The 23,912-nt window shown below is 41.4% G+C and overlaps 2 protein-coding genes across 2 annotated transcripts in view; one reads left to right on the forward strand and one right to left on the reverse strand.

Moving 5' to 3' along the window:
- The window catches only part of madd (MAP-kinase activating death domain), a 49,944-nt gene extending 45,225 nt beyond the window's left edge, over nt 1-4,719 (forward strand). Inside the window, exons 33-35 of the mRNA XM_030794432.1 lie at nt 1,586-1,655; nt 3,875-3,921; nt 4,167-4,719. Of these exons, the coding sequence (XP_030650292.1) occupies nt 1,586-1,655; nt 3,875-3,921; nt 4,167-4,280 (231 nt within the window). The 3' untranslated portion in view covers nt 4,281-4,719. The remainder of the gene's footprint in view (nt 1-1,585; nt 1,656-3,874; nt 3,922-4,166) is intronic.
- A 3,213-nt stretch (nt 4,720-7,932) lies between these two features.
- Nucleotides 7,933-22,782, reverse strand: bbox1 (butyrobetaine (gamma), 2-oxoglutarate dioxygenase (gamma-butyrobetaine hydroxylase) 1). Its single transcript, XM_030766103.1, has 8 exons — nt 22,751-22,782; nt 20,932-21,319; nt 20,491-20,605; nt 13,770-13,968; nt 11,089-11,194; nt 10,506-10,702; nt 9,378-9,544; nt 7,933-8,898 (listed from the first exon to the last, which is right to left on the reverse strand). Exons 2-8 carry the CDS (start codon nt 21,307-21,309, stop codon nt 8,735-8,737), a joined length of 1,326 nt encoding a protein of 441 aa, XP_030621963.1. The 5' UTR covers nt 21,310-21,319; nt 22,751-22,782; the 3' UTR covers nt 7,933-8,734.
- Nucleotides 22,783-23,912: the final 1,130 nt, after the last annotated feature.

A 23,912-nucleotide genomic window follows, 5' to 3' on the forward strand; every position in this document is an offset into this window, starting at 1 on the left:
AATTCAGACTCTTACGGAGTGCTCCACCGTACAAGGAAGAGGAGAGATTAGTTCTAGAGGCAGGTTCTCCTCAGGATAAGATTCTCATGCTCGTACTCTGTTACTCTAAGAGAAGACTGAATTGAATTCATCTATTTATTTATTTATCGGAGAACTAAAGCCCTGACGTTACATAATCTCTGTCTTTGGTGGAAAACACTTATGAATAAGTCAGGCCTCTGTACTCTGCCAATCTCACGACCAGTGTGCACCGCTCAGATTAGGACATAAGGAGAGTATTTTAATCTAAACTCTTGTGGCTAAAACAGAATGAGAACATTTAGGCTGTGGCAGTAAAGAGTAATTGTCCACGGTTATATCAGTATCGTCGTATAAAACATAAGTGGCTTAATCTTTCAGCTCTGTACAGAAATAGCTGTAGTTTATTGGAGTGTTTCTCATAGGTCTTGCTCAGTGTCTCTCTGGCGCCGCTAGCTTTGTGCTCTAGGCTAAACTGGTATGGGTGCCAGTCCTCATTGCTGGTGGAGGAGGCATGGAGGGTGACGGGGTTGGGACCAAACATGCCAAATTAACGGTAGACGAGTAAACAAGAGATACTGCTCACACATGACAGTTTGTTTTTGTTTATTATTATTATTATTATTATTATTATTATTATTATTATTACTCCTTTTTTTTTTTCTCTTTTGAGTGGTAGTCTGATTGATTGATTATTGGCTAGGGCTGGGAACTTGGCCTCAGTAGGTGTTTTGTGCTCTTTTTTTTGTCCGATAATAATCCAAACCGTTTCTCTCCCATGCTCTCTCCCCCTGCAAGGAGCGGAAGGTACACAACCTCTGCTGTCTTTGCTTGTTAGCCCCAACATTTTAAATTGGGTTTTTTCATTTCTTTCTTTTCCATTCTTAGCTTGTATGGCAGACCTCAGTTTTTTTTTTTGTGTGTGTGTGTGCGTGCCACTGTATTCTGTTTTGATGATGGAATTTCCATGTATGTTCTACGTGGGCCTTTTTCAGCATTGAACCGCTCTCCTGCCTGTGGAGGGTTTTTTTTTTTTTATTTTTTATTTTTCTCACTGGTCAGCCAGAGTCATCTTTTAGCTCCATGACTTCATAAAATGAACCATTCGCTCTGTATGTGTACAAGCAATTTCAATAGCAGTCCATATGCAAACTAGTCTAAATAGCTAATCTACACAGGAATCAACACTGAGGACCTTGACTAAGGTCAGTGCATATATGAACTAGAGAACAGCACATTGTGTTGAACGTTTTGTACTCACTGCTCTCACGTCATGGTCATCTCCATCTGGCCCATGTAAGCATCATAATATGGAAATTTCTCTCACTGAACTCCTTATTTTGGTTTGGATAGCTTTTTAAGAGCTTGCTTCTGTTGTGCTGTCTTGTTTTTTTTCCCCCCCTACTTAACTGGTAATGTTGCAACTGTAAAAGTTGGTTGTCGTCTGTATCTTAAATATGTTTTTGTTTTTTGGTTGGTTTTTTTTTTCCTTTTTTTGGCCCAGTGTCATTGCATTGCTAACTCTCTGTCTTCTTGTGTGTGTGTTTTTGTTTTTTTTTTGTTGTAGGTTTTCATAGAGCTGAATCACATTAAAAAGTGCAATACTGTGAAGGGAGTCTTTGTCCTGGAGGAATTTGGTAATTACCCCATTTTGATTCTAGGTCTGTACGCGACACGACAGTAACTCGGTTTCTTAATCACCTCAGGCTGTTTTGGAGGTTAATAATCCTGGCCAGCAGTGGGACGCCTCAGTTAGATTCCTATTATAAATGTAGTGATGTGAGCTGGCTCAGTTGAGGACTGAGGGAAGGCAGTTGTTTGATCTGTTCAGAGCGGATTCCTGTTCCGTAGAGAACAGCTGTACAGGTGATTCGTAGCTGATATAATGAGGCCTAAGAAATAGGCACTTTGTTGCATTAGCGATAGGAGGGAGATTGTGGCATGGAGTCGTGTTTAATTTCATTGAAGCTAATGATAGTCGACTGAAGTTTCTGTTATGATACGTAGGCTTGCAGCCTTCGTGTGCTTTCTGACGAGGATTAGTTACTTGTATGTAGACTTAATTGATCACGAACAATTCAGACAGGACTGTAGATTCAGAATTAGCTGTTTTTTCTTTACTGAGTGCTCTGTCTAGCTGTTCACTGTAAAACAGAGAGGAATATGAGGCAGCTTAAGAGTGTGGGTCACTGTGTGTGCTCACTGGGTTAGTCAGGGTGATGTTGAAGCTGTGTGTCGGTTAAGGGTTTTTCTTTAGCTGAGGGATGAATAAGGTTTCTCCACACTGGGTTAGTCAGTGTGATGTTGAAGCTGTGTGGTTTTTTTAGCTGAGGGATGAATAGATAAGGTTTCTCCACACTGGGTTAGTCAGTGTGATGTTGAAGCTGTGTGTTTTTTTTAGCTGAGGGATGAATAGGTAAGGTTTCTCCACACTGGGTTACTGTCGTGTCTCTGTGCCTCCTTTTTCTAATCCGTTCCCTCATCTTTGCTGCTATGAAAACCTTCATTCTCCAGCAGGTAAAGTGCTGTCACCTTAATCTTTTCAACCTCTACCTATTCTCTACCTAGATCTCTCTCTCTCTCTCTCTCTCTCTCTCTTTCTCTCCTCTCTCTCTCTCTCTCTCTCTCTCTCACGCTCTCTATCTTCCAGTTCCAGTTCCCCAGTATTGCCCTGAATGTCAGTGTTTTAGCTTCTCTCTGACTAAGTTCAGTTTACCATGCTTTGTCATGTCATTCCACAAGCAGCCTTAACCCTGGCAATCCCACAGTCCTCTCTCTTCATCTGGTCTGAAAAACAGCAACCCTACTGTTCAACAACAGTCTTCTTAGATTCAGTTCAGTTACTCTGTGTTGGGTTGTATGTGTGCGTGTGCGTGTGCGCGTGCGTGTGCGCATGCGTGTGTGTGTGTGTGTGTGTGTGTGTGCGCGTGTGCCTGTGCGCGTGCGTGTAGGTGTAAGAGAGGGAGAAGGGTTGTAATGAAATGGGTCTTTTTCAAAAACTGCAGAATCTCTAACATGGAAAAGTGGAGCTGTTTCTTATGTAGTTGTTATTTTCCCCTAAAAAACATATGTTAATTTGACTTTTAAGTTTGATTTGATTTTTGAGATTTTCGTTGATAAACTTGCTGTGACCAGTTAACCGTTGGAGCTAATCGTTCCATTTTTCTAGTACAGAGCTCCTTTGTAAATATCTGTGTTCATTCTCTGTTACTACAGTTGTCTACACTTACGGTTTAGTATCATTTAAAATCACTGTATTTTTTAATTACACACATACAGAGTTTTGGTTAGAGCAAAGTTAATGCCTCACATTATTGACATTAATACCTGACAATTTTAAGTGGTTTTATGAAGTATTTTTAGTATTTTTTGTTTTGTTTTGTTTTGATTTATCTTTTATCTTTAGTTTACAGTCCTTAAACCTATGGTGCTACCAGACTTATTTGCAGGCTCCACAGATACACTGATGATGTTGCTTATTGTTCTCTCTGTCTGTTTGTACCATGTGTCCCACCTGTAGACCTTAGCTGATGAATTGTTGTGTAGAGTAAGTAGAATAAGGTATCTGATGGTATTAGTTACTGACTCTGGCTGTAGTCATTGAGACAAGGCCATGGAGAGAAATCTTCTCTTCAAGTCACAGAATGACAGCGGACGGCTCTTGTTCTCTCTTCTTCTCTGTGTAAACGCACATCTTCACACTGCATCTCTCTTTCCCTGTCACTCTCTCACGCATACTTCTCGCTCTCATTCATCCTTTCGTTCTCTTTCTTCCCCTGTTTTTCTTTTTTTTTTTATTGTTTTCCCCTCCACTCTTGTTGAATCTTTGTTTTATCTCTTGCACCTGCGATTGCAGTTCCTGAAACTAAAGAAGTGGTGATTCACAAGTACAAGACTCCTATGGTGAGTGGCCTTTGCATGTGTTCACCCAAACTGACTAGGTTTAATGACTCTGCTAAATGATATCACATATTTGTCATTTAACCCTAGTTGTCGCAAAGTTCGTCATTTTCGTTTGAGAAATTCCAGTATCAGTTGCTACTTTGCGCACGGCTTGTGAAAAAGGGGTTTGTGATCATACCTCAGTTTGGAGCACTTCAGTCCACGTTGCGCTAACACCTCCCCTCTCTCCTCTGATTCTGTCTCAGGCACATCAGATCTGTTACTCGGTCCTCTGCCTGTTCTCCTACGTGGCTGCAGTGAAGGGGAAGGAGGCAGAAGGCAAACCCAAGATGCTGTCCCCTCGGCCACTTCCCAGCTAGTGTACGCTTCCCCTCTGTCCCACATCCAGGCCCCCTGATCTGAACTGCCTCTGCTCCCTAGTACTCTTACCCAGACCCCCCCCCCCCCTTCTCTACTGTTACATCTATGGTCCTTTCCTCCCCTTTTTACTTGTCTGCACAATTTACATTCAGCTTAACGACGTCCAAAAAAAAAAAAACTGCACATCTTCATTCCAGGACAAGACGTCCTTTTATGTGTATCTATGCTGCTGCACTCATGCTCAAAAATTCCAACCGCTGAAATTATGCTGGCCTTCAAATCTCACCCAGATTTCCAAGGACTATGGCCACGCCTACTTCAGACCCCTGTGTATTTTTCCCTCCTCTGCATTGGTCAATGTTTGCATCGTCCCGCCCGAGATGCCACGTTTTCTCCATTCTGGAGCCACATATATAAAGCTCTCTCTGACGACGATGATGATGATGATGATGAGAGAGGCATTAATTTGCATGTAGGTCCTGTGCAGAATCTTTTCAGGTCAACTGTGGTGTACCCAGATAAGTAACACTCTCTCTGCTGTGAAGAAACCTGCCTCAGTCCTCCATTGGCATCTGTCAGTCATTGGGACCGCATCATGAATATTTTATGTGCTATGCCATACTGTAAATTTACCCCATCCCAGAGTGGATTAAATGTTTTAAAAAAAAAAAAAAAAATGCACAGCACAGCACATTGAAACTGTCTGGCTTTTCCTCCTGCGTGGATCAAAAGGAGCAGTTCCTCTCGCCATTTCATTCAACAAAACCCGACCTTCTGTTAGTAGTCCAAGCTGTGTGTACCTCTTAAGCTTGCCCTGTGAAACGAAAAACTACTGTATTAGTTCTGCTGTAAAGTTCCTTGTCTGTGATCTGCTGTGTTCAGTTGCATGTTGCTAAAACAAACAAACAAAAAAAAAAGATGAAAAAAAGAAAAAACAAAAACAAAATGCTGTACATTTCACTGGAGCAATGTTAAAGAGAAAACAAAAGTCGTGTATCGTTAAATAGATGTGCAATACTCTCTGTAGTTGGGTACCAAGAACAAGCCCTATAATTATCGTTGGATGAAAATGGTTCTCCATCGTTCGAGCTTTCACTGTGTTGTGTATCAGTTGAACGTCAATTGATCTGCAACCAAAAGAAAGAGGCATTATTGGCGGATGGACAATGAGAAACAGCTGTGATTGGAGATTCAGGTCTGTTGAGATGTAAATCTACTGATGTTTAGTCCAACTGTGACGTCTGTGTTGATGCAGGAAGCGTAATGTTGTGTCTGCACTGTAATGTAGAGAAATTTTAACCCTTTTCTTCCTGCTCTAGGTGTGTCTGTGTGAATGTGCGTGCGTGCGTGCGTGCGTGCGTGTGCGTAAGCAGCCCACGCGTGTCTCGTCTGTCTTTTCATGTACGCACTGGCGCGTTACAGGAGATGGAAAGCACAGCCATCATTTACGAAGCTTCCGTGTCTTTTTACGTTGGCTCTTCTTTTAAACCACGTATGTTTATGAATGTGTTTGTAAAGAAACGTTTGTTTCTGCTTCCATAAAAAGCAATTGTTTTAAGTGGACAGTGTGGAGGGGAAATCGTAACCACACACACTGTTGGGTTAGATGTAAATAGCACAAGTTTGGTTTAACAGGGCCAGGAGTCTCCAAAAACAGATGTTTTGAATTTGGCACGTGGTATGGAAGACAGGAGAAGAAATACACTGGAAAAATGACATAAGAGACTGTAGCATCTGAGCCTGTCTGGTTTTTAGTTCTGTTCTGCTACAGAAGAGAACGACAGGAAAAAGAAAGGAATCTAAACAGTGGGTGTAAATATTTCAGTGTTTAAAAAAAAAAAAAAAAAGTATTTATAGAAACTGTACAGCTTTGGCAATATGAAAATAAAAGATGTCCAACCCTAAAGATGGCTCAGACTCAGTGAATGGGTGAAAATGAAGGTCTTTGTGCTCAGACTCTGCTTGCGCAGGTGTGTTGATGTAAAGTTAAAGTGCAAACGCATTTTGAATTAAGAACGGGAACAAGAACCCGAACAGTGGTTTAGCAGATCACAGAAGTGCTGTGTTGTGTTCGTCTGAAGCATCTATCAGTCAAAAAATCCTGGATCTTTAGATGGATTGTTGTAGTAATATTTTATTCTCGCATCTAGCCTCACTAATTGCACTGATGTTAATCCTGAGAGAGAACTGCTAAAACAGCACATAATGTCGTTTCATATCATCTGTGACTGATTTATAGCTGGTTGAGCTGAAAGAAACGTATTTCCAGTCTGTCAAAAAGTCAATGGTGTAAAAAAACCCAAAAAAACCCCACACAACTCAAGCTCATCACCATGTTCACTTCAGTCTCCAGTGGAGACAAGTATGATTAAGACTCAAACACAATGTTAATAGAGAGATTTATTGAAACAAGACATGACAGGATAGTTAGCAATATCAAAGTGTGTGTACATGGACAGTCAGAGCTATTTCGAATAAATATGGATCTGTCACAGAAGAGTTACTCATAAAAATCTCATAAATATATTAAGACTTGTATGGTGAGACTACAGCAATGAATGCCTTGTTGGCCCTACAAACACGGACCTCTACAGTAAGGCTTAGAAAAACAGCATATGCCAAATGAATGAGGCACTGTCTAAGGCACTTGGTAACGACACATCCATTAAGATGTACTGAAGCCTTAAATGTTTTTTTTTTTTTTAAGAAATGCTGTAAACATCTTACACATACAGTTTGCATTTTTTGTGCATTGTGGCTGTCTGTATGACTATAGTGGCTTTGCAGTTTGGTTCATTATTCAACTTGTATTGCACTATTGCAAAGCTGTTAAGATCATAGCGCCAGCTACTGAAATAGAGCCCTGAATGTCTTGGGGTAGGCCATAACTGATAACCTGCACAGACAACACATACTCTCTACAAATTGAGACATCAATAAATATTTTTTTTTTAAACAAATCTGCACGTACTGGAGTAAACATGCTAATTTGGGAACACTGGTGGTTGGATGGCCCAGAAATTTTTTTAATAGTTTTAAGCGCTGTAAGGAATTGCTTTTCATCATTAAAAGCAATGCTTGAGCTTAATACGAGCCAATCAAAGTGCCAGAGGAGCCAAACATCTGGCAGCGAACGTAATGAATGTGCAAATCCATGTCGTGGAGTGTGGGTCAGTGTGCTATTAAAAGGCTATCAGAACAATGGAAAACTGAAGATGTCACACAAATCCTCTTGGGAATAAGAGTACACAAAGTAGACCATGAATGAAGTCATAATGGACAGTCTCCATTTTAAATAAACAAACCTCACAAAACCTAAACAAAAACCATTATCTACAGTACAGTAACTCAACGTAATGCTCTCTGGAACTTCTCAGCTTATATCAAATTCATGCAAACCTCCATATTTATATGAATTTGGCATTGTTAAGTTTTTCTATGTACTTTGAAGAGGGGCTTTTCTAACCATTGTGGTATCAGTGTCAGGTCAGAGCATATATATATATATATATATATATATATATATATAAAATGCCTGTTTAAACAAATTACCACAACCTGTGCAATATCAAAGACGTTTAAACCTAACAGACAAAGGAGATCCACAAAGGAAAAAAAAATGTAAAAATACAAGCAATTGCCAAAAAAATACATTTCTATACAAAATTTAATTTTGGAGGATTGTACCACCCATTGTTAACCTGCAGACCTACTGCACACTGGCTGATTAGAAGGAAACTACAGCACAGCCCCAAGACCTCTCTTCTGCTACATACAAACCATATTGCATATCTACTACAAATATACATACATATCAAATTGGCATGAAAATGCAATGCAAAAAGGTAAATGCACTGGCCTAGGCTACGTCAAAGCTTGAAGAAGACCTGAGCTGGACTGCAAAACAAAAAAATTCTGAAAGAAAAAAAGAAAAAAAAAATGGCATATCCAATCAAAACTGACTCTGATCAGTGAGCTCTGCATGTTCACATGTACACTGTTTTGTTTTTGGCTTAGACATATTGAAGAGAGAGGAACCAAGAGCATAAATTCAAAAAAAAAAAAACTGAAGAAAAAGACAAAAAGCAATCCCTCTTCTGAGAACTGAAAAATATGCAGAAAATCACCTCTACTGAGAACTAAGAAGCTGTTAGCTTAGCTTATATCCGATGTACTTATGGTATGAAATGGAAACCGAAATATCCCATTGTACTCAGGAAGGAAGCTATTTTTTTTTGCAGATTTTGTAGAATTAATAGAGCTAAAAAATAGAATTTCGGTGTAATGTATTTTTTCTCTTTGTGTTTTCTGAAATGATGGCCATTTATAGTGATAAGCTTGGTCTCAGAAAACACAAATAAAGCAAAAAAACACTGGACTGAAATTCCATTTGTTCAGCACTGGGATCCCATGACCTCCGTCACTCTCTCTCTTCGTGGCTTTGGGGCTGGTCTTAAGGAGCATCCCCATGGACAGCCTTGCGTAAGATTCGCAGGCGGGACATCACCTCGTCCCAATCCAGGTACGCCCCTTCCAGGTGTCTCAGGTAGTCTGGGTGGGAAACGTAGCTCCTTCGACCGTGGAGTAGGCGCCAATTATCGAATGTCACTAGGTCACCTACGCAGAGAAGAATGAACGATTGACACCACCAGTTTGAGGGGGGCAGGAGGATGTTCACTCATCTGTATGCAATAGCAGAGGTCTAACTTCTGCTTGTTTAACATTCGACGGTTTTTTTTATCCCTTGCATTTGAAAAGGTCTACATTTTCACATTGCGCAGCAGGCTTTGGTTCTTTCCTCTAGTCTATTCTACCGCCATGCACTACAAACCACGTGCTATCGCTTACGCCGCTGTTTTTGCTCATAAAATCACATCAGAATCAAACAACCTTCAACCACAGCCTTCAGCCACAGTGTGTTGATCAGAGTAGATGATTAAAACAGCCGAAGGCAGAACTAGCAGATAGGACACTGCTTCAGCTTTGTCACATGATCAAATCTGCGTTGAGCTTTTGGGGTTACGACAGAGTTTACGCCTGTTTTTTTTTTCTTTTTTTAAGTTCCACAGTTTGTGGAGCTGACTGTGCACACTGACCTGGCTCCATCCGGTAGGTAACCACATTCTCTGGGCGGTTCATCAGCTCCACAAAGGATTTGAGAGAGGTGTAAAATGGCTGAACCTTATGGACTGGCAGATCCAACACTGAATCACGTGTGGCATTGTTGTAATTTATTCGTACCACTTTCCCCTCAGAGTCCACACTGTACAGAGAAAACACACACACACACACACACACACACACACACACATCCAGTATCAGACATTGGACTGCACTGGTTAAACACACCAATCACAAGAAGTGCAGTATCACAATTAGGCTGTTGCATTTCAGAACTGACCAACAGATGGCGCTCTTTCAATTTGTCTTAACCTTTGTTTTGACCAAATTTTAACTATGAGAGAACGTAAGCTTACGTAGGTTGTGTCTCTGGTGTTCCTGGACCGTATGCTTAAGTTGCTATAGTCAGCTCCAATAACTGTGTGAGAGTGTCTGTCATAATGTTGCCCTGATGAGTGGTTCCTGGACTAGATTCTAAGTTGTAGTCAGCTCTGGAATATATGGGTGTGTGTGTTTGTGTGTGTATGTGTCAGAGAGAGAGAGAGAGAGAGAGAGAGAGAATGTTTTGCAGTACAACTCTTTATAGCATGCAGTTCTTGGACTGGATGCTGGAGTCATAGCACTTTGCTCTAGGACTGTATGTAAGTGCCACAGGACCAATAGGGCAGGTCATAATAGCCCTCTCCTGTGTGCATATGTTTCTGTCTGTGCATGTGTGCACTATATTTTGCCTCAGTATACATTGTGGTTATCTGACAGGATACTGAAGACATGGTGGTCTGCTCCTGTGTGTGTTTGTGCGTGTCTTTCTGTATATTATTATTTAACTCACTCTTTTATGTGGTTCTTACACTGGCTGCTTTAGTTGCAATAGTCTGCTCCTGTGTAAGAGTGCATGTGATTGTGTGTCTACAGAATACATTACACTAAGATGTGGTTTTCAGACTCCTGCTTATGTCTCTGTGTATTATACTGTAACTTACTCTGTGATGTGGTCCTTTGACTGGATACTGAATTCACAGCAGTCTGCTTCCTTGTGTGTGTGTGTGTGTGCGTGTGTGTGCGTGCGTGTGTGCGCACGTGTGTCCTGTAGTCTAACTCACTCTATGATGCGGTTCTTGGACTGGACACAAAAGTCGCAGTAATCGGCTCCGGTGTCGGTGAAGTCCACTCTGAGTGAACTGAGGATACTGAAGGCCTCTGGGTCTTCTCTACGCAGCTGCTCTGCCATGTGGAAACCATCCACCACCTCACTCTCTCCACCTTCACAAGCCTGCTGCAGACAGTGTAGGAACTGCACCTAAACAAACACACACACACACACACACAGAGGAAGAGAGAGAGAGTATCACTAACAATAATGCAATTCACATATTCTTATCCCACAATCCAGTCAACTACTGCCAATGTGAACAGTGTACACAACCAGCTTTGTGTGTATGCAGTAAAAAAAAATGGTGTAGGTGATTTTTTTTTTAATGAACAAAGATGGTTGCAGGATGGTTGCATGAATAATTAAAACAGTAAAAGTGATATTTATATGAGTTATTAAATAGACAATAGACCTGCTCAAAGACGTAAAGCTTGTGTGCACTAGCACTGTTTCTGCTAAGTTTATTAATGATAGAGACTGCTGAGCAGAGCTCTTGTGTGTATGTGTGTGTGTGTGTGTGTGTGTGTACCTACCCCAGGTGGATGGTGTAAAGCTGGATAGTCAGTGTGCAGACTCAGTTTGCCAGAGGTGTAGGCCACGTTGTTTGCCATTGGTTTGTCCTGCACTTGCCATGTGTGTCTGGAGAGGGTTGAACAGAAGACATTTCAGAACAGGTGTCTGGACCTTTAAACTTTTACTGTTTCTCTATGCATTTATTATAGGAAACCACAGCAGTATAAAATTTATAGGACTTTTTTGTAGCCAAATTCTAAAACTGTGGAATTTCCTCTGATGGACAAAACAGACATTCATATTACGACAACACTGAAACACCGGGCGTTGATTTTTTTTTTTCCTTTGACAACTATTGTGTTGTTTAGTAAGCGTGACCACGACTGACAGGCTCAGAAGGGGACAAAAGGCAGAGACGCGTCTGGTTGGTAGACGTAATCCTCAAACAGTGATAACAGTCCAATGGGAATGTGAACAGATGTTGTCCAGTTCATATTTTAGCCATCCCCACCCTATGTCTCATCTCCAGTAAGCTGAGCTTCTTTCATCTGCTCATCGACATCCATAAATGCACAGCCAGGGAGCCTAGGACTGCCTTTTAAGTTTAAGTTTAATCTTTTAAACTTAAACTTGGACCTCTGTGTTATAACCCATTCAAGGTAGCGGTGAACACACACACACACACACACACTAAGAGAAGTGAGCACTGAGAACACACACACTAGGGGCAGTGTGTGACCCTAGTGTGTGTGTTCCTAGCAGTGTGTGACCCTAGTGTGTGTGTTCCTAGCAGTGTGTGACCCTAGTGTGTGTGTTCCTAGCAGTGTGTGCCCCTAGTGTGTGTGTTCCTAGCAGTGTGTGACCCTAGTGTGTGTGTTCCTAGCAGTGTGTGCCCCTAGTGTGTGTGTTCCTAGCAGTGTGTGCCCCTAGTGTGTGTGTTCCTAGCAGTGTGTGACCCTAGTGTGTGTGTTCCTAGCAGTGTGTGCCCCTAGTGCTAGCGCTACAGTTGCTGTAAGCAAAGATCGATTTGAGTCACAGATGTTTCTAGATCAGGCTGATAAGTTATGCCTTTAACTGTGTTCATACTTTGCACCAGGCTATTGCATTGAAAAATAAAGTAATGAAAGGGCTATGATGTTTGTCCTTGTATTTTTATGTGGTAAATTGGGGAATCTGTAGTTTTAGAGACCAACTCAAAAATAAAGCACTGAGTATTACTTCTCAAAAGGAATGATAAGTAAAATGATCCCATCACAATTTAAAGAAGTAACCAGTAACTTATAACTAATTACTGTTTTTGAACTATCCCGACACTGTATATACCTATTCAGCTAGACTAACTACAGTGAGCGAGTGAGAGAACAGGGGACAAGTTGAATGCAGATCAGTTCACTAAATGTGTAGTTTACATAAGGTTCACTTTTCTTTAGGTCAAAAATCTGTGGGATGCCAAAAGAAACCATAACATCTGTCACACATAACATGACACATAATTCAAACCACTGAATGCACAGCACTCCACAGCTGCCGATTGCATCATGTGTAATGTATTTTCACGCTTTACTCCAACATATGTTAAATAATCGCCATCTTCTCACGGGTATCACGAGAAGTTACCAGATAAAGCATTCATTTTGGTTTCCTGGTATTTTTGGGGCACAGTTAAGAGTTATTTTACAGTACGGCCAATGCCCTTCGTTTTGGAGGTTTCAGTGGAATAACTGAAGTAAGTTTTTCTGCATTAAACTGAAGATTGTCTCTAGTCCGTGCTATAGTGTATGGGAATGGAGAGGGCTGCTTTGCACAGTCTGTCCGGAGCTTCCTACATTATGAGGTCATGTTCTGGCAACCACTATGCAGTCTGTTCCCTGCGGTTCACTTAGTGTGTCAGGTATGACTGCTCTGGCCTGAGAATACCCTATCCTGACTGATCTGAGGTCAGTTTAATGGACAGCACTGTGGTAAATCATTCAGAAACTCACTCTCTCATGTCCACAGGGATTAAACATGTGAAACCAAGCTCGGCATTTGCCAAGAGATTTCGTGCTCTGTCTGACCCACTCTTTCCTTAGTTCCCTTTTTTTTTTGTTTCCTTTTTTTTTTTTTTTTTTACATAGTGTATTCTGTCCAATATAATCTTTATCTTTTACTGTTTGGTCTTTTCCACTTCTCATTTTGGTCTGTTTTCCTGAGTCTATTCGTTCCTTCGTTCTCTCTCTCTTTCCTTCACATTCCTCATTGTGCTTGTTTTTTCTTGAGTGTTTATGCAGAATGCTCTTGGACATTCTAGGAGCGTGTTCTAACTGATCTCTCTAGTGCCACTTGTTTCTGCTTCCAAATCCTTTTCAGCTCATGAACAGAATCACTAATCCAATCAGTCAACCAATAGAAGCTAAAACAGTTAAACAAGCAGTGACTCACTCTGAAACCATAAGTGGAGCCGTCCAACGGCAAATTTCCCCTGGACCTTCTCTTTGATGTCAGGGCCTTTTTTTATGTGGCCCATTTGAATGATGTTAAGTTGGGCCTACAGAACCTATTACAAACATGTACTATTTTCATTTTTGGACAGTTTTTTCTCTCATGAGTTGGCAAAATACTCGGACAAATGGAACAACTGCAACAAATGGAACAAACCGTTGAAGTCAGACGTTTTCCGCTTGAAAATTTATTTTGGCACTTCTGACTTTATTTTCCTTACCCATAGAAGGTGAGTCTCAGGTAGCCAATCCTTTTGCTCAGTTTGGCCACCTGTCCCTGTTCCACTGGCGCCCCCTTGAGGTACACAATGCCAACTCTCCTCAGAGCTTGTAACCAAGCTAAAGCAGCCTTGTCATCATGAAGGACCTCCTCAAAACTGGCAGTGGGGATCCGTAAGCCTGAGTCCCAGAACGTCCGCTCTGAAAAAACAAGGAGAGAAATATTGAAAAAGAAAGAAAAAAAAAATCTAATATGTCAGTCCTTTACTGTATCTGTATAATGAATTTGATAACAACCACTTTCGGCTTTAGAACTGTAAATTATGTATATTTTACAGGTCCGTTTCAATTTAATGATTTATTACTAAATATAGTAGTAACTATAACTTACTAACTATTACTAACTGTTTTCTGTATCCATGCAACAAACCCCTGGGATATTTAACGCTGAATTATGTTTTATTTGTTCATACAGCATATGGTTGTCTACAAAGGGAAACTGTGATCTGTATGATGGATCACATGCTGTGTCGTTGTACTACCATGCGCAGACTCACAACACGTTAAAGGTTTCTGGGCAGCAATAAAACTGCACTATCAGGTCCTGAGTGAGGATGCTCATCTTGTGACTGCCTCACTGTTGGACTTATCCCTAGAACAGCAAGTTTTACATAATGTGAGTGCGGCGTTAGGACTGGAGTCAAAACACAGTGGTCAGAGTTGTGTGTGTGAGGGGGTGTCTGTGTACATTTCTGAGCGGACACTGCTGGAAAAACTCTGCTCTCTGTGGGTTCCCTTGGCTGCGTGTATAGACATTCAACCCAAGTGTGTGTGTGTGTGTGTGTGTGTGTGTGTGTGTGTGGGAGGCTCAGCTGCTTATGTGCTGACACAGACTGCCATTTGTGCATTTACCAACACTTACAGTCTACTGAGTTTTAAGATTAATTAGAACTATCCCCATTTGACTTCAAACTTCTCTGTACAATTTATGAGCTAATGTTTCACCGACTGAGAAAATGTTGGTGTTTAGAGTGGCTACGTATCAATCACGAGAGGAAACGCACATAATTAAAAGTGTTTATAAACAGTCTGCTCATCGCTGATTTCCCCCCAGCACACACACACTCGTTTAGTTTCCCCTTGGGTACTATATCTCTAAACAAGTGTTTCCAAAGCTGTAAACTAAAGACGCTTTTCACTGAGGAAACCCATTTAACTGACGAGCAGTAAATGTTCAACAGGTGCACTTTATTAAGGTGTAAGAGCCCCAAGGGACGTGAGTAATGTAGGAGAGAACCCAGTTTCTGCCCAGGGCTCACATTTCAGATGATTCTATATCCTGGCAGTCACATTTCAATTAAACAGTGAGCTAGGTTTGTATTTTACTTCATGTGTGTATGAGAGAGAGAGAGAGAGAGAGAGAGAGAGAGATTCATTATTGCTGCAACAGGTCAGCACGACAGACAATGCGGCTATTTACTCATAACCACTAAAGTCATAGAAGAGTTATTACGGAGAATGCGAATGACGTAAGCCGGGCGCCCGACTCAGAAGGAGGCGGCAGAAAGTGAACAAGGCAAAGAAGAAGGGGAAATTAAGTACAGAGATAAAGAGTCTAAGGGATTGTAGACCAAAGAAAGGCAGAAAGATAGAGAGGTTTTAATACAGCAGATGACAGGCAGAGAAAAAAGACACAGGGAGAGAGAGAGAGAGGGAGAGATTGCGTATGTGTTGATGCCAAAAAACAAAAAAAAAAAAAAGAGAGAGAGGCTGAAACACAGTTAGAGACGGCTGAGGCAGAAGCAGGGCAGTGGGCCCAGGGTGGGAAGGATCAGATGGTGTAGGTTTGTTAAGCTTCGCTCTTATTGCCATGTAATGTTCTACATACACTTTCTCACCAGCCCCAAAAAATCGGCCGTTAGGATTTCCAGGCAGGGTTCACTCAGAACGCCGAGCCTATCAGAGATTAGACTCATTTTTGCAGTTTCCAGCTGGGTTTCAAAGAATTAATAGGTCATTAGATTTCTCTGTCTCTGTTCTTTTTCTCGTTCCCTCTGTAATTGGCCCTATCCCCCCTTTTCTAGCTGTGTTCCTGTGAGTTTTTCACAGCCTGGGGTGATGACTCCTGTGGTTGGAGGGCTGCTGTAGGTTGGGCAGTTTGTCAAAAAAAAAAAAAAAAAGCCACATACAGATATACAGTTTTTCTTTTTTAAAGGAAATGGTGGGTTGATGGTGTGTGTGGTGTTGGGGGAGGGGGGGTGTAACAAAGCTACTCTATTCACCTGAGAATTCAAGGACATACGGATCTCCCTAAACAAATAATGGCAAATGTGGTGTCTGTTTTTTTTTTTTGTTTTTTTTCCCCAAACTCATTGAAAGGACCAACACACACCAGTCCAATTTACGGTTGTATTCCTGGTAAGTAAACATCAGTTCCAAGAAGTAAGAAAAATAAAGTTTTTCCAAGTAAATCTCTGTTACGCCAAATTAGACCATAAGGAAGATACATTATGCATATAGCTTTGGTGGAAAGTATTTCTGAGAACAGAAACCTCCTGCTGAAACAGAAGTCTGCTCAGAGCTCCTGTTCAAACCGTAGGAATAGAAAACAGTCTGGTGAATACGTCCAGTGAGTAAGACCACGCTGACATACTGACAGTGGGAGACACCATTAAAACACAGAGACTCCAGCTGTGTCTTTACCCAGAGCCAACGCAAACACAAACTCACTACTCCAACGCTCCTCAAAGAGCACAGTCAATGGTGGTTTGCTGGTCCACACGACGCCTCATCACCGTCAGAGGCGGATGTGTTGGGAGATGGATGACTGTGCTGACAGGCATTTAAAGAAGCTCTTGCGAGAAACCGTAGAGAGTTAACAGGAAGAAGATCTTAACAAGGGTCCCGCAAGTGACCCCAATGTTTATGTGGCAGTTTAAGAGCTCTGTTAGTGACAAACAGCCTTTGGTTAAGAGTGATGAGGATTACCAGGAGACAGAGCGACGTTTTTTTTTTTTTTTGGGAGACGCTGTTTAATAACCATGAAGAAGTGTGTATTTTAAGGAATCCCTGTGAATGGCAGGAGAAAATGTTTAAATGGTTTTCTCTAAAGAAGTAGAAATATTTTCCTTTTTTTTTTTTGTATTGAGCTTTTGAGAAACCTGGCAATGCTTTAAATGATCAAAATGGAAACACAAACACCTGATATAAAAGCCTTACAATTTATACTGCTATATAATCCTCGGTACCTGTGCAACTGTGACATTAGTGTTTGAGTTGCCCTTTTTTATGTCGCTGAAGTCAATCATCAATTTTATGTAAATATTCTCGCAGCTAGCAACAGCAGTATGTCACGGTCTTCTTGTAATCAAACCCCAAACAAAGTGACAACGAACATGAAACTGATAATGAAAAAATGCACTTTGTAAATTTCCACCAAGGAGAAAAGTCATACTTTCTAACCATATTAAAATAGCAACTGTCTATTTAACATTTGTATGGAACAAGTGATTATTTTGGTGCTTTTCTGATCAAAATAAACAAGCCTGTAACTGAGTGACAGATCAGAATATAATCCAAAAGCCCTTTCGCGAATACAGTCCAAAAAGAACCTATTACACCTCTATTACGCTAACAACTGCCTTGAATTAACCAATTTACACACTTAAGTCACTACTGTGGCTCTCCAGTTGCAGGTGTAGGCAGGTCTGAACTCATTCATGAAAAACTGTCTGCTTTGGAAACAGTGGGCCAGTCATTCAACTTTGACCTCAGTAACTCAGGTCACAACAATCCACGCAAATCTCACGCTGGGAAACACAACACCTAAACACGACGTGCTCTGTAACCAAGCCCTTATTTTTAAACCAGACGGAGCCAGGGTTAGGAAATAAGTGCACTGGATTCGACCTTCTCCCGTTCCCTTAAATCACTATTCCATATGGCCTAGAGCGGAAAAAGGAGATCTTTCCATAAGAAGCCGTTCCTAATGACCGAGTCTGCACGCGAGTGCTTGTTTCAGTCCGACATTTGTGCGCTCTCTGCACGTGCTCCCGCAACACCATCTACATATGTAACAGAGCAACACATACATGAGACCGAGTACGTCCATTTGCCCACGTATCTCTTGTAAATCCCATTTCCCAACTCCGACCAGTTCCACCCTTGTCGGCCCATTCCCCAACTGCAACAAGTTACACCCTCGTCAATCCATTTCCCAACTGCAACAAGTTACGCGAAAGCTGGGAAAAAAAATGGAATCAGATCTTTTTTTTTTTTTTTTTTTCTCGAGACTATTAAAATGGATCCAAACTCACAGCTGACCCTAACTTTGGCTAGTGCTGACTCCAGTTCAATTGCAGATAAGATTTGGAAAAAGGCTTCAAAGTTAAATGTCCTTGCAACAAGCACATTCTTCAAAGATAACGTGTGTGAGTGGGTTCCAAAACTGTCAAGGCATGCAGACATAGATCACACTGTTAAAGCTCCCTAATTCCCCACTGTTTCATGCGCTGACTTGAAACTCCTGGCATTTCCAGACACCTTTTGTCAATGAGTTTCTATTTCATGATCATACTGCACGGATCACGGATAAAAAAAAACAAAAACAAGATAACACACACAATCATTTCAGCACTAACATACACAAAAGATTTCTTTCCTGTCTGAGAAAAAAAAAAGTACATCCAGAGATTTGTCCTTTTTTTTTTTTTTTTTTTTTTTTTTTAAAGTGGAGGAATTTGAGTGTAGGCCTCAGGAAGGTCTAATTAAAACCAGAGACTATGTGAACAGGCAGCTAAGCAGCACACGTTCCAAACCTTGTCTAGGCAAATGGCTCCCGCTGCTGAGCTGGCAACAAGCAAGGACGGAAACCCTTTAAACCAGCCCAGAGTCAGAGGAGAGGTAATACATCCCTTACACTACCTCTGAGGGGAAGGTGAGGGTTGAGAACCAACTGAAACGACTGCTGAGGAAGAGGGAGGTGTTGAAAACCTTCAAAAGGCATTGGAGAAGGGGGGGGGGGGGGGGGGTGTTAAAATCCCTTCAAAGGAAAAAAAAAAAAACTAAAACCCCTCCAAAGACAGGGAAGCTAAAAAAAAACCAAAACACGCTGTACAAGCACATTTCTAAGGCCATCTCCAAGCAACTAGCTAGCAACATAAGAAAACAAGTGGAGGTAAGCGTGGGATTTGAAATTTGAATAGAATTCAATAGTGCTATATTAGTAATATAGTAGTGCTATTTAGTATGAATGGTAATTTCAATGGTACTTTGGTGGATAAACAAAGCTGTCACACTCGGGGTCCTCTGGACCAGTGATTCTCAACTCCAGTCCTGGGGGCCCACTGTCCTGCACATCTTTGTTTTGACTCAGGACTGACACACCTGAGTCCACTGATCAATTAATTATTGAGCCCTTGATCAGCTCAATTAAGTGTGATAGTGAAGAGTTAAAACAAAGATGTGCAGGACTATGGGCCCCCTAGGACTGGAGTTGAGAATCACTGCGCTAGTCAGTTGTTAAGATCTGCACTTCCTGGTTTCCCTTAGGTAACCTCATTAGCCAATTATTAGTCACACCTGGTACAGCTACTCTAGTCCTGTTCTGTTTGGTATAAATGCTCCTGCACTCCCCTTGTTTCTTTGTGTGGAACTGTCAATGCCTGTCCTATGGCCTGCCTGCCTGCCTGCCTGCCTGCCTGCCTGCCTGCCTGCCTGCCTGCCTGCCTGCCTGCCTGCCTGCCTGCCTGCCTGCCTGCCTGCCTCTATGTTCTTGTAAGTTCTGTGAAGTGTTCTGTTCCATGTTTGATTTAAATAAACTGAAACTGACCTGCACATGCATCCAGTCTCCTTAACCAACTGTGACAATAGCTTAGGCAAAGAAAAACAGTTTGTGTGCCATGTCATGCAATTGCTTTCCGGACATAATTTTCTGCCAACCATAAATTATGACTAATTTTCAATAAAAAGCACACAGGTTTTTCTAAGGAAAGTTCAGACCCTCAGAATTGGTTTCTGCAGTAGCTATGCTGTATTCACCTTACATCTGATAGTACAAAACCTGAGGGTGTGAGAACTCTGACAAACAGTGGTCAGAGTTTTTCAGCTTTTGTTTTCCAAAAATTCCAGTATAGACCGCAGCAAACCAAATCTGACTTTGCCATCAAAACAGAGCTCCCTAGCAGAACTAGAGCAACGCAGAGGGAGTCAGGCCACATGCCTGTCAAACTGTTCTTAGAGTGAGAGAACCTCCAAAACAGGTCTGAAGAAATAGGACAGAGCATGTCAGCAAGTCTCATGAGGTTTTCAGAACAACAGTTCCGAAATCTCCACTAGATTAAAAACATAATCGTACGCGCAACACTGAAATTTTTCAAACGGAGTTAAAAGTCTATCCGTTGGCTTGTTAACAAAAATGTGTGCAGATATAAACACATCTGCTCCATGTCTACCTGTTGTTCATCTCTGATCACTGTACAGCGTTGTAGAGTCTGTGTGTCGTTGCACAACTGCAAATTCAGAACACACACAGAGATATATATATATATATATATATACACACGACATGTTAAATCAGGAATATCTTCTTGAATGAACAAGCCAGCAGCGTTTCCCACTTTGGTAAAAACAGAATGGCTGAATAAATAAATAAAAAAGCCACATTTAAAAAAATTGGAAAAGGAAGCTGTAACCGAGAGAGACACTGGGGGATTGCTGTTTTACCATTGAGGAAAAGCTCTTCTTGGCGCGCCCTTCTCGCCTCCGGAGAGAAACAGCGCCTCTTCAGCCAGTCAGGCTCGTATTCACTGCTGTGCTGGTCAGGCCATGTGATGGACACCTACAGCAGGTATGTTAAGGCATCGTTATTGTTACTTTGAGATGTACTACTGTAACGTGTGCACAGACAACATTGTCAGTGATGGGACACTAATACTATATTTTTCAAAGAACTTAAAACAATGTGTAGACAGAATGGAACGCTTTTTTTTTTTTTTTTATTGACTGTGTAACCGACCCCAAACCTGCTTATAAAACCCTGTGTATACGTATATATTTATAAAGAAGGATGAGGAAACAGTGTTTGCCGGTAATGTACAGGTGGTAATATATTAACAAAGTTGTCTGTATATGTACGTGAGTTCAGAAGTGACTTGTCATGCTTACCTTGTTGTTTTCAGTCAGTTGAACATGGTCCACCCCGGTGTGAACATCTAGGTCAGAGAGCAGCAAGCTCCTTGCCCGGGCAGACTGCAGCGTGCAGAGCGGACACTGACAGTTATCTCTGAGCCAAGTGAACGGGTACAGACTCGAGCTGCCGTCCTCCCACTCCACCTGAAGAAGCCGTTCGTGCGCCAATGCCCGGGCCCGGCGTACTGCCAGGCTCGTGCCCCCGCCGCCCACTGCTGGGAGAGGAGCTGTTGCCAGCGTCTGATGTCCGAACCGGGGCGCAGAAACAAACGGCGGCGTTCCTAGACTTTTCAGCGACCACAAAGCTCGTCTGGATGTGCTGGCAGAGAGGCAGCGGCGCAAACCCGACAGCATTGTTATCTACCTGTCGCACAGAGTAGAAGACTGAGATACCAGGCCGTCTGGACACAGATAAAAAGACAGAGATGATTATGTAAGGGCTTTTACGAGCCCAGATAGTATGACCACACCCATTTATGACACATTCGGCGTGTGCCCACACCCATACTTTGAATCTGGACAGTCATCAAACATGGCTGTGTTGTAGAGCAGGGTGATGGTTTTAAATATTTATCTTCATCCAGAAAGGAGAGTTGTATTATTAACTGTTGGTGTGTTTTTGTTCTTAATGCTGATGTTTTATATGTTCAGCTACAAACAATTTAACTGACCTAGTAAATTCAGAATGGAATTCAAACCTATTCTGTTTCCTCTTAAGCCAAATGACAGGAAGGACAGAAGAAATAATACTTTGTCCAAGTGTTTTTTTTTTTTTAGCCAAGTTTAAGCTACATTTATGTTCCTGAAGACAAACTGATTAAATATAGCCTAATTTGTTCTTTATTCTTAACATATGTGAATGGTCTCAAAACAAGTCAATTTGTGCATCTTCCAAGTAAAACATGACTGTCCAACTTACATATCTGGAGTACATGAAACACTTTCAATAATTCTGTATTATACTTTTCTTTGGAAACAAAAGGTTTCAAGTGTATAATGTGTGAAGCCACATTTTCAGGGAGGAAAAAAAACATTATTGGGAGTCAATGTTTTATAGAACAATTGTGCGATACTGATCCCGGGAAAACTGGCAGCTCATACGTGTCAGTCATTTATCAAAGTCCAAAAATCTCTTTTCCAATATTTACCCTGCAAACTACCAGTCCAGGTCAGAAATGGCACTGACACTGAATCTAGGTGAAAGGTCTAGGGAAAAAGTTTGGAACGCGTCCATATCAAACTACGTCACCTTGTGTGGGCTGCCAAATATTCAAATTAACCACGAACATAAGCGACATAAACACACGAAAACTGCAGTTTGATTAAAATTCATTACAAAACGTTTGCCAATTCGACAGCATGCGTTAAATCAAGGTTGCCGGAAATATTAATTGGAGGTTAGTTGATAAATTTAAGAAAATACCAACCGCATTATCATTACAAACACATGCTATGCATAAGGTTAAAAAGAGACAAACAACTGCATAATATTACCCACTACAGAGCAGTCGGAATAGCTGTCATTTAGAAACCGGCAAGTAACATAATAAGCACATAGCACTGCCTACCGGTATTTAGCTTGCTAATGCTAGGTTAACAGTTAGCTTAATGTACTGAAGCATTAATGTACTAACCCTGACTAACTAGGCTAACGGCTCAGAAGCTTAGTCGCAAACGCGAACGGTAATATCAGCTTTCCATTAAAACGACAAGCACATGTACGAACATTTCATTACTGACATGTTTTGTTTTGTTTACAAACATGCTACTGTCGACAGAACGGTTTTGGATTTACCTTTGGTTCACTTGGTGCTCGGAAGCCTTGCGGGAGTAAATGGGACTGGGGGAAGTAGGTGAAAGGTTACAGATACGATACTGCTCCTGTTATATAACCGTGCATCATCTAGATTGGATAGTTAGTTGATGGAAACATTAATTAACATTAAAAACATTTAAGTTTAAGTTAAGATGACACTGTGTGTAGTACGTGTAGTACATACGTAGTAATATTGTAAATGAAATAAAAGTGGATAAACTAAATTGTCAATTTTGTGAAATCTGTTAGCCTAGTGAGTGCCAAATACACTCACTCACTCACTCATTATCTAAGCCGCTTATCCTGATTAGGGTCGCGGGGGGTGCTGGAGCCTATCTCAGCGCTCAGAGGGCGAAAGGCTGGGAAACACCCCGGACAGGTCGCCAGCCCATCGCAGGGCAGAAACACGCACTCACATTCATACCTAGGGGCAATTTAGTGTCTCCAGTTCACCTAAACCTGCATGTCTTTGGACTGCGGGAGGAAACCGGAGCTCCCGGAGGAAACCCACGCAGACACGGGGAGAACATGCAAACTCCACACAGAATGGACCCCGGAATCAACCCGAGACGTTCTTTCTGTGAGGCGACAGCGCTACCCACTGCGCCACCGTGCCGCCCGTGCCAAATACAGTTCGTTGATAAATGTATAAGGGAAAAATTGCCCTGTACAGATAAGTTGTTTTCATAGACCTTTTTTCTTATGTACTGGTTCTTGAAAAATGAGAGACCGTAGGAAACAAAACATCATAAACGCAGGGAATCATTTTGTGTTCTAACACAGAGGAACAGAATGGTGTGGTGTCTAACAACATTTGACATTGATTGCACCTGTTTTCAACCCTTTATACTAACTAATGTTCTCAAATCTTTTATGAGTGTTTTGTATCATGATGTTAAGTCTTTCTAAAGTATAAGTATTTCCTTGAAACTTGACAGAAACCTCAAAATTTAACTGAGCTAATATCTTATAACAGAAATAATGCTGTTTGTATAGAGCAAGAAAGGATCGAGTTGCAGACACCTTTTTACCCTTGTCAGTTATTGTATTATTCTGTACATATGCAAGTCTTGGCTTCTGATATTGGACTGTATTCTTCACTCTGTTCTGAAATGTATCATTAGTAGAGGACTGTCAGCAT

The sequence above is a fragment of the Chanos chanos genome, chromosome 2 (genome assembly GCF_902362185.1).
Source record: "Chanos chanos chromosome 2, fChaCha1.1, whole genome shotgun sequence".
Classification (NCBI taxonomy): domain Eukaryota; kingdom Metazoa; phylum Chordata; class Actinopteri; order Gonorynchiformes; family Chanidae; genus Chanos; species Chanos chanos.

Excerpts from the sequence above, each read along its gene's own strand:
- bbox1 (XM_030766103.1), bottom strand. The coding sequence starts at position 21,309 with ATGCTGTCGGGTTTGCGCCGCTGCCTCTCTGCCAGCACATCCAGACGA. Across the intron at positions 13,969-20,490 it reads AGAAGAGCTTTTCCTCAATG|AGCGGACGTTCTGGGACTCA; the intron begins GTAAAACAGCAA and ends TTGTTTTTTCAG. Across the intron at positions 9,545-10,505 it reads TCCAAGAACCGCATCATAGA|TGTGGACTCTGAGGGGAAAG; the intron begins GTGAGTTAGACT and ends TTCTCTGTACAG.